General features: G+C 47.4%; 2 protein-coding genes across 5 annotated transcripts in view; one reads left to right on the forward strand and one right to left on the reverse strand.

Annotated features, from left to right (window-relative positions):
• Window positions 1–11,026, reverse strand: part of LOC126282172 (N-alpha-acetyltransferase 15, NatA auxiliary subunit) — a 282,396-nt gene that overhangs the window by 148,245 nt on the left and 123,125 nt on the right. The gene's annotated exons all lie outside the window — the stretch shown is intronic.
• LOC126282173 (uncharacterized) overlaps window positions 1–11,026 on the forward strand; it is a 42,514-nt gene that overhangs the window by 27,561 nt on the left and 3,927 nt on the right. For 2 of the 4 annotated variants that reach the window (XM_049981697.1, XM_049981698.1), the window contains exon 2: window positions 9,679–10,143. In XM_049981697.1, coding sequence (XP_049837654.1) covers window positions 9,679–10,143 — 465 coding nt within the window. Of the gene's footprint in view, window positions 1–4,613; window positions 5,045–9,678; window positions 10,144–11,026 lie in introns of those variants that run through there. The other 2 variants (XM_049981700.1, XM_049981699.1) reach the window with 2 other exon arrangements.

Below are 11,026 nucleotides of genomic sequence, written 5' to 3' on the forward strand. Positions count from 1 at the left end.
AGTGTTTTGTTTCCTTCTCAAGAACTTTATACTCTTTATACGAACTGCAAACCTACGAGACAGCTCGCTTCCATAATTGGTACACTTAACTCCAGACTATCTTCGTATTTGGCCTTAAAACATTTGTGAGATCGTTGACACGATTGTCTGTATGCTTAAAAATTTCACCAGATTAACAAATGTGCAAATCATTTCCATGATTTCCTGATACTAGACTGAAGAACAAAATGTATTTCAAGTTGCTGCGAACTGATGAACAATGCAGAACCAAGCCACCAGCGGTGTGGCTACACAGTAGTGAGATAGTGCGAACCTATAGCTTCAGGATTTGCGGGATAGAGATGAACACTACAACAGCTTTTTCTGCGGTCAGTTTCTTTCCTGACCCAAGTTGAAACAATAAACTAGTGTCTCTAATTATGTGGATGTCAACAAAGGACATATACCAAATACACGTTTCCGCCTCCCATTTCTCTGATCCTGTAAGGGATCACGCTTGCACCTACCTCATCTAAACTGGTAACTAATGCGAATGCAGATGGTACAGGGTACAACAAAATTCCAAACTTTGCTGGATACAGACCTTGTGTTGGTTCGTGTCTGCGAGAAACGTACGTGTGTGTGTGTGTGGGGGGGGGGGGGGTAGGGGGGTGGTGCGCTTATTATTTCCATATGTATTGATACGTTCCGAAACAAACTCCATATTTCAGCTGCTCTACATTACTATGGATTTGATACCACATGTACGAAGGCTGGATGAATGCAATGCTGAATGACTCCAATCACCCTGAGCGCAAAATGGGTGTTGCTAAACCCTGATTATTTTCAGTCACTGGATACAAGAACTCGTTTTCAACTTTTCCAGGTGGCGAATCAGCGCAGTCTAGGTTCGATTCTCCGGGATATGACACACACACAGTTTTAGCTAACTGTAGATCCAATCCGGACTGCAACGAGCGTCCTACCCCTCCCTAACAGTCTTCTAAAAGACTTCCAAGAAGCATGCGAGGCGCTGACGGCCGAAAGGGAAAGGCCTGTTGCGGTTCACTTTTGCTTTCGCCTGGCGATCGGCTGCGCAGACATGCACGCACGATACAATGCCTCTTCACGGCTGTTTATCGGCGATCTCTTAACAATGCATCACACAGCAGTCTATGCACCCTATTCGATAATTCCTCAACTTCTTTACTAGCAAGCATAGCACGGGACTTCTTAACCATGGCGACGGAAATAATGATTGAAATAACAGTGCACACACGACGGCCCTACATAAAACTCCTACAAGGTTATAGTACGAATGTGAATGTTAGACTGTCTAGATGTTCTGCTACTGATTTAAATAGACATTTACTGTGGTTTCCCTTGTTACTAAGGAAAAATTGATCTTGCTGACTGCATCGGCAAGCTTACACCATCACCTAAAGAGCTAGCAGGACTGGCTTCTGAACGTCCTGTGCAGGGCCAAAGAATCAAGCTAATGGGTCGGCTTCGGAGGGACCTAGCCTCACTGGCGAAAGTACATCTAAATTTTAAATTTTTAATCGGATCAATTATAAGAAAGAACTGCGACTAGCTACATATTGAAGGCCTTCACAATGTGTCCATCCAACATGTCAAATTCCATTTAGTTGCTAAAATGTGCGTGAAACTGTTGCAGTAACTCGTCGGTCTGGAGCCCACAGTCTACTGTCTTACGGATAATACTGCGATCGTTTGTCCGGAAAGAATATTCCCGATGACATATATACAAAAAAACTGCTGATTCCTCTATAAATATAGTTACCTTCAAGAGGCACCAAGTAGCTACCTACGCAGCGATCGTCACAGCGATTTCGCAACCTCTGCCGACGAGGTTCCTTGGACAGTGATTAATACATAAGATTAAAAACAGCTAAGAAATGAAGAGAAGGTGACTTGCGTTCTTCAGAAGAAATTGTTTGCAAATCTGATTATTGATTATCTTCTTTTCATTACTCGTAACTGCTCCTCGAGCAGCAAAAGCGCAGGCCCAACAGAACGCTTGTAGTCCCCCCCCCGTTCTCTTTCTCTCTCTCTCTCTCTCACACACACACACACACCTTGAACTTTTTGAAACCTCGCCGGGCACGCGTGGTATTCATACGAGACAGTAAAGCGGGGTGTGGCATCCCGAGTCAATGGTTCGCTTTCTCTGGGCGACATAGAAAGCTGAGAAGACGATGTGCCTTCGAGTCAGAGGTTACTGTCGCCAGAGGTCAGTGTCGCAGGTCCCGGTGGCTCGAAAGTGGCTTGGCCACGGGCCAGCGCCTGAAGGCTGGATGGCCGTGCTCAGCGAGGCGTCGGTAGTCGCGAGACGGCGTACCGGAATGATGATGCACAAAAGACAACATTAACGCAAAGCGACTTCCAGATAATAATTGCAATATTATCTTCCATGTAGTAAATGTCTAAAGCAATGAAAAACAGACACTTTCCAATACAGAAGAATTGCCAAAGTATCTGCAGATAATACTCGAAGTTTCCCTGTGTGCAGGGGCGTTTCGAAAAAGTTGTGCACGGTATCCGGCAAAGATACACTAATGTTTGCGAATTCAGCACTTAATTCACAAGAATATGCAAGGATCCTCAATGTTGCTTGAAAGTATCTCGGGCATGCGATCGGACTGACTGGTCGTTATATAACATTCAAACATGCGTACTTAACGTCAACGCTCCGACTAGTAGTATCGGGTGCCATCCGCCATACTGGCTTCTATATGAAGATGGTATCTGTTCTTTCGGACATGTCGTCCTGTGCGGATGGACACGATTTGCCTGGACTCTTACGGGACTCGGTGGATTGTCTGCCGCGAGTAATGGGTGTAATGGCAGGGGAACTACGAATGTAGTGTGTGGACATTAAGATGAGAATGTGGGTCTCACGAGGAGCGTGCAAGGGATAAATCCCAGCAGTCGCACTATCCTCTGTGCCCTCGGTGGCTCAAATGGATAGAGCGTCTGCCATGTAAGCAGGAGATACCGCGTTCGAGTTCCGGTCGGGGCACACATTTTCAAGTGTCCCCGTTGACGTATACCAACGCCTACGTATAGCTAAGGGTATTGATTTAATTATCAATTCATTCATACTGACTTCTTGTTCCACTAGCATAATCGTATTCACTGATTATATGGCTACTGTATAAACGAATAGCACGGGAAGGAAGCCATATAGCCCAAGCTATTTTCGTGAATTCTCCAGGTATTCAGTAAGATTATAAAAACAGAAGCCACAACTTCTGTACATATAGAAGACATTTCTATACCACGCGAAAAAGGATGTTTTTTCAATGGTACGCCTTTGTTCACAGGGCTCTTCTAACGGTTGAATTGATATCACACAGGAATACCAGCACGAAACGTCTTTCTCGCAGATTTTGTCGCAAATCAAGTCGACTTTGAAACACTGCACATGAAAACTTCGTATAACGTCGATTAACTATCACAGTAAACTTTTCTTCTCCTGTTTACTTAATTGACATACATGAACACTATAACAGTACAGATCCGAGAACAAAAAACTATCATTGCGAGAAAACTCAAGCAGGTACATTAAAATAAAGATGGATGTTCCATAACAAACGCTGTAATCTCTACAGATCTAAAGTCCGTTTCAAAAAGCGCACTGGTTGTAATTTCATTGGTCGTAGGTGGAGAGTTATTCACAAAATTATTAACTGCTTCAGACAGAGCATAAGTTGCGCGCCTTCGTCGTACAGCAGTATTTTATTATCCTATAAAACCGCGACAGCTACCCGATCAGCTCTTCAGTCGCTCAAAAACGAGGTAAATAAATGGCTAAAACTGCGCATCTGTCGTAACCTACTAATTAAGAGAAAAAAATTTACGTTAATGGTTTAGCAAAATACGTCAAGTATTAAAGTCAGAAACTATGCACAAGGCAACGTAACTCATGGCACGCCAACACCCAGACTGTATTCATCCAGTATTTGAGAATGAGAAAACTTGGCGACTTCCAACAAACTTTGCACATAATTTCGAACTTCAATGAAACTTATCTTCGCCGACAGCCCCCCCCCCCTCCCCCACAAAATGATAAAAGGGAAAAAGTTTATCGCTTACTATATTTTAGACTGTTAACTCATTGGCAATACATTTGCAAATACTATCCACATATAAATGCACAGTTATGTCAAAGTACGACTCACAGTTCAGGAGATGCGTCAAAACTAGCTTTTCTTAGAATGGAGCTGTTTCGTACACTGAAGTTGTATTTTTTTAAAGGATCGGGGGTGGGGAGATTACTGATGAGACACTGAAGGACAACGAAGTAATTGACGACGGCCGAAGAAGCTAGAAGGTGCCCCCGCTGGCTATAGTAAGTAAAAACATTTCTGAGAAATCTACGTTTTCTGAAGGTATTTATCTGAAATGTTGCCTCGTACGGAAATGAAACGTGGATGACAAGCAGTTGAGACTATAAGAGATATGATGTTACAAAACAATGCTCAAGGTTATCTCGGTAGATCGGATGAGGCACCAAGAAATAGGTTCGTGACGGCGGGGGGGGGGGGGGGGGGAGGTGGGGAGGGGGGAGGGAGGGGAGCGGAGGAGTTAAAATTGTAGAGGGAGACGAAGGCTTGAGTGATGTAAGCAAGTTCAAATCGATACAAACTTGTGCAGAAGCTACGCGCATAGACTTGCGTGGAGAGCTCCACTCAACCAACCTTTGGACTGACGAGTACAACAGTAGCTACCATCTGATGTGCTCGCTACGAAATATGTGATTTCGTTCGCAGTACCGGCACAGAAACTCTGGGACGCACACGACGCTGGCTGATTGCGCGAACGCACGCAAGCCGGCGGGCGGACTCTAGGCTAGTAGGCGTGCCCGCAGCGCTCGCAGGGAGAGCGCCGCTGCAGCAAAGAAACGCGGGGCTGGCTGGCGCTGCTGCTCGACAAGCGAGCCAGTCGCCCCCGCTCGTCGGTCGCAGGCGGAACGGAAAGAGAAAGGAGCGGAGCAGCAGCGAGCAGCGACCAGCGCCGGGCAACAGCTGATCGCGCGCGGGTAAGCACCAGCTCTGGCAGTGTCGGCGGCGCCTCTTCTGTCCACCAATCTGTGAGGAGGCTCTCAGTGTGACAAACGATATCCACTACCCTAACGTGATGCCGTGTTTACCTGCTGTCGGCTCCCCAGACTGCCGCATTTCGTTCGATATTTCGTCAGCACATCACGGTAATACGTGACAGCGAATAGTTACGACAGTCCGGCAGTACACCGCGCTACTACACCGCTAATGAATGATGACGGTGCCAATATGTGCCGTCCCAGTAACATCAGTTCCAAGAAAACAGTGTACACCGCACTGTGCACGTAATCCGTGGACACTACCATCCCGCCCGTCGGCTACAAGAAGTGCACGTTATCAGTGAGATAAGACATTGCTTGTGAAGGCAGCTGCTGCGGCACTGCCGACGATACGGGAGGAGGAAGCGGTGCGCGCACGGCGGGGCGAAAGCGTATCGGCGCGGCGGGTACCGCGGCGGCGGCGGCGGCGGCGGCGGCGGCTGCGGGGTCAGCCGGCCGGCCGGGCCCTTCACCAGCGCCGCGCAAGGTTGGGAAACTGCTCGCCGGGCGTGGCTGCCGCGGAACTGTAGCGGCGAGCGAGGTCGTCTGGCCTGGCGGCGAGACCGACGTGCTCTGGTATTAACTGCCAACCCGACCGTTATAACACGATACAAAGGCTGCCAGACCCCACAGGTGCTAATCGGAAACATTTTCTTTCGTCGCGAAATCCGAGTGTCGAAGGGCACGTGTTCAGTGTGGGTCCCGAGCGCGTGTAAAGTTGTGTTAGCTTCGTGCTTTTGGTGACGAAAGAGGAGGGAAGGAGATGATGAAATCCGGTGCCGGTGCAAATCTGAATATCACCAAAGAGGCTGCCCGACTTTACATCCCTATTCGACAAACTGATCAGCGATGATCGTAAACGATGTAACGCGCCCTCCCTTTACGAGACAATGCGATGCGGTTTGAAATTTAATCCAATCCACTGGGTGATCGGGAACAGTTGGTCAGCAGCTCTCCGTCGCGCGCCACCGCACTTGCACACATTAGGGACCTTCACTATGGAGCAGGGTTACAACACGGAACTATCCACGGCACGGGTATTTAGACACTCTGTACTCTCAAATCGATTTGCTGACTTTGTACGAGGACACAACATCGTTCCAATTCGAGGAAGTACTATCATAATGAAACCGGCGTCTCCCATTTACCCGTATTTTTTCTTTTGATTTTCTGAAAGCACAGACGATAAAATTACCGTTTCGAATATCGGGTGCCAACAGGCTACTGCTATTTACTGAACGCTGCCACCATTAGCAAACAGTCTGCTTGAAAAAATACTGGTGACACTTCACACTTTTAGAGCTTAGTTACTCCAATTAGAGGTTTCAACGTCACGCGCGATCTGTCTGTATAACATATACCATCGCAGATTATTCTTAGTCACTGAGCCCCGAGAACAATGTTTCATTTAAACTGCTGTCTATATATGTTAATCAAAACTAATGAAATAATTTGCAATGTATTAGTCAAGAAATATTTTCTAAGTAATTTTTGTGCTTCCATCTTGCCCCATCTTATGCTTTGAATGGCATCATGATACGGCGTAACACAAAAATTAACAGCTTCTTTTTATTACCTCGTTCCAATAACTTTTTAATATGTGCCCGTCTTTTTTTTTTCACCTGGGTTCTCTGATACTTCCGTACTGTGTATTCTTATCAACTGAAGTCTTGTACTCGTCAAATGATAATTTTGCATGGACTCTGATGAATTCCACATTCTTACACTTCACTCGATTTTCCACCACACGACTAATTTTGTTTAATCTAACTACTTCGTCTTCAAAAGGCGCTAGCGTTGATGATTGCGGTTTTTTGTAGCTCAGATCTAGTAACGATTACGGAATTGTTTTCTTCTGTGTCGAGAAATGATTTTATTGCTTTTGATATTTTATTATCATGCCTGCGCGTCAGTTTTATTTTCGAGACAGTTGTGGGTTATTTGATAGTTCAATAACGTAGATATATTATTCAATACTAGTGCCCTATTTTGTGTGTTCATCAAATGGTCTGGCTCCAAGTGTAGCGAACACACTGTCATGGCAAATGATGTCTTTTTGCCCAAAGCCGCGTCCTCTACTGCTTCTCGGCCATTTCTTGCTCTAGAAGGAAACGTTAATCTTCACTAAATACCTGTAGGTTACATGGGAATCTTAACTAAAGTCTTGAAATGTTTCGCACCTTTAATGGCCTTTATGGAACATAATGAGTGACACGACACATACGGTGTCTTTTTGTTATTGCTACAATTTATTGAACTATACGTGCTTCATTTGGCAAAAACCACGTTATAAATCAACATAAAAGATACCATTGCTCGTTGGTGTTATCAGAGTCCTAAAACTGATTTGCTGCAGCTCTTTCGCGCTAGTATATCTGGTGTAAACCTCACTGTCTCCGTGTAACTAATGGAAACTACATCTCCCTGCTGTAGTTAAGCTTCGTCACTCTCTACAGTTCTTATCCCTCCCCCATGCTCAGCTTCATACCTCAGGATGTGCTCTTAGTCATGGTGTGCCATAAATTTCTTTTCTCTCCAATTGAACGCAGCAGCTCCTCATTAGTTACTCGGTCAAACCGTCTAATTTTCAGAATTCTTCTGTAGCATCACATTTCTATGACTTCTCTTGTTGTCGAAAGTTCTTACCGTTGCCATTTCACTTCTGTACAAGGTTATACTCCAGACAAATATCTCCAGAAAATACTTCCTGGCACATCCGTACTCGATGTCAAAATTTTTCTCTTTTTTCAGAAATGATTTTATTGCTATTGCCAGTCTGTATTTTATATCGCCTCTACTTCGGTCATCATCAGTTACTTTCCTCTCCACAGAGCAAAACTCGTGTACGACTTTCAGTGCCTCATTTACTCCCTCAGCATCACCTGTTTCAACTCGACTACTTTGATGGCCATTTTATAAAATCCTTTTTGATAACACTAGTAATTCCGTTCAATTGCTCTGTTGTCTCCGACGGAATCATCGGCAAACCTCCAAGATTTTCATTTCTTCTTCCTGGATTTTAATTCCTTCTCCAAATTTCTCTTTCGTTTCATTTAGTACTGCTACATGTACAAATTGAATAAGATAGGGATCGAGCGAGGTGGCGCAGTTGTTAAGCACAATGGACTCGCATTAGGGAGGACGATGGTTCAATCCCGCGTCCGGCCATGCTGATTTAGGTTTTCCGTAATTTCCCTAAATGGCTCCAGGCAAATGCCGGGATGGTTCCTTTGAAAGGGCACGGCCGACTTCTTTCCCCGTCCTTCCCTGATCCGACGAGACCGATGATCTCGCTCTCTGGTCTCCTCCCTCAAAACAATCCAGTAAGATAGGGGATAGGTTACAACCGTCTCTCACTCCTCAACTACCGCTTCACTTTCTCGTCCCATTCGACTCTCTATGCCATAACGTCACAAAATTCTCTGACCAATACTTTGTCGTTAATTGACAGTTTGTTAAGGACTGCGACTGATTAGATAATACACAAAACGATCGTCGATTTACTGCTTTTGTTATTTTCATTTTCAAAGCGAAACTGCGGTGACAAAAGCCACGGGATACCTCCTAACCTCGTGTCGGAGCTCCTTTTGCCCGGCGTAGTGTAGTGCAGCAACTCCACGTGGCGTGGACTCAGGTAGTTGGAACTACTATTGAGTCATGCTGCCTCTACAGCTGTCCATAACTGCGGAAGTGTTGCCGGTGCAGGAATTTTTTGCACGAACTGACTTCTAGATTATGTTCCGTAAATGTTCGACGGTGGCCAAATCGTTCGCTGGGACTGCCCATAATGCTCTTTAAACTAATTGCGAACAACTGTGGCCTGATGACAAAGCGCAGTCATCCATAAAAATTCCCTCGTTGTTTGGCAACATGACTGCAAATGGTATCCAAGTAGCCGAAATCATTTCCAGTCAATGATCGGTTCGGTTGGAACGTGAAAACACAGCCCACAGCACTATGGAGCCACCACCAGTTTCCACAGTGGCTCGCTGACAACTTGGGTACATCGCGCGGTATGCGTCACACTCGAGCGCTACCATCAGTTGTTACCAAACGAAACCGGGACTAATCTGACCAGCCCACGGTTTTCATCGAGTAGTCTAAGGCCCAACCGGTACGGTCACGAGCCCCACGACACGCAGCAGGCGATGTCGTGTCGTTAGCAAAGGCACTCGCGTCGGTCGTCTGCTGCCACAGCCCATAAACGCCACCGGATACGTTCGCCGCTCGTCCCATATTGATTTCTGCGATTATTTCTCGCCTCTTACCACTGCCAGGTCTACGCAAAAGTCATTGCTCTCGGTTGTTAAATGAAGGCCGTCGGGCAGTTCATTGCCGTGATGAGAGGTAATGCCTGTCATTTGGTATTCTCCTAGCACTCTTGACATTGTAAATCTCGGAATATCGAATTCCCTACCGATTTGCGAAATGGAATGTCCCGTGTCTGTAGTTCCAACTTGCATTGTGTGTTAAAAGTCCGTCGTGCGGCTATAATGGAGACGGAAACCTTTTCACACGTAGCTACCCTACGACTCTGTCACGTCAGTGTACTATCTGCTCGCCCTCGCCGGCAGATGACGCTGTGGCTGCTCGTGGCCGTGGCGCTGCTGGCGGCGGGCGCGGCGCCGCGACGCCTGGGCTCGGCCGCGCCGCAGGCCGACACCAACAGCCTGGAGGCGGCGCCGCCCACCGCCGCGGCGCGACCGCCGCCGCCCACGCCGCCGCCCGCGGAGGACGACGACGACGCGGACGACGAGGACAGCAAGACGCTGTCGCAGCAGATCGCCGACGGCAAGTACGGCCTGATCCAGAAGGAGCTGTACCGCGACCCGCCTGCGCGCCCCGGCATCGTGAGCTACGCGGCCAACCCGGAGGTGCCGCGCGACACGGCGCGCACGCTGGGCGGGCTGCGGCCGTCCGAGGTGTGGCTGGCCGAAGACCACGTGCTCGTGCTGAGGGGTGGCGCCTTCGCCGCCCCCGAGCGCACGGAGAAGCCGCCCTGGCCGCCCATCGACGACTACCGCGCGCCGCCCAGACAGGTGCGCAACTACACCGCCGCCGCTGTCGCGCCCGCCGCCCGGCCGCGCGGCAGGACGCTCTTCGGCTTCCTGCGGCACTTCTTCCAGAGGAACTGACCGTCCCACACCGGCCTCTCCCGTCCTCTCTCTCAATGTGCGGTCGCGTACTCCTGGAGTGTTCGCGTTTCGCCACGCGGGAACGTCGCCGTCGCCTACCGATATCGGTCTCGACATTTCACTTACTGCGCTTTTGTTGTCGGCGAACGAGGAAAACAAACAGGTCATCGACTGTACTTAGGTTTCAAACTCCACTACGTACGAAAGCAAAAGAATGCTCCGATCGTTGCAATTACTCTATAATTGTTACTCCGACGTATCAGATAACGAATCCTTCTGTTACTTTAACGACTAACTGATGATGCCGCTTTCCATCACCACTTCTTTTGGATTCTGTAAAATGAAACGTACGAACCGAGGGCGCAGTGAGTCCGAAATCGCGAATTTGCACTTATAATCTGTATCGACAACACTGACGAGATACTACGTATCTATCTAGGTGTCATTTGCAAGAAGGCCAGTGGGCGAAATGTGTCAGAAAATTAATAAAATACGTGAGGTCCAAACAAACACGAGATTAAATTATAAGGCCGAAATGTTACGACCGCATATTTGTCTATCTTCTACCGCCACTTCCCCAGTTACACTATGCACACAATAAGTGTAACTGTACGACAGCTGTTACTTCCTGGCTCAGTAGGAACACTAGAATACTTTAGTTCACTAGATGCGTACGGTGGTGGACAATTAGCTCGAAATGTTTTCGACGGCCTCAGTTCGACACGGTATCCGAGCCACAGTTCAGACTGTACGCTGCCTTTTAGGTTTCACTCTTGTTTCGTATTCC

This window comes from Schistocerca gregaria, chromosome 7 (assembly GCF_023897955.1).
Source record: "Schistocerca gregaria isolate iqSchGreg1 chromosome 7, iqSchGreg1.2, whole genome shotgun sequence".
NCBI classification, from domain to species: domain Eukaryota; kingdom Metazoa; phylum Arthropoda; class Insecta; order Orthoptera; family Acrididae; genus Schistocerca; species Schistocerca gregaria.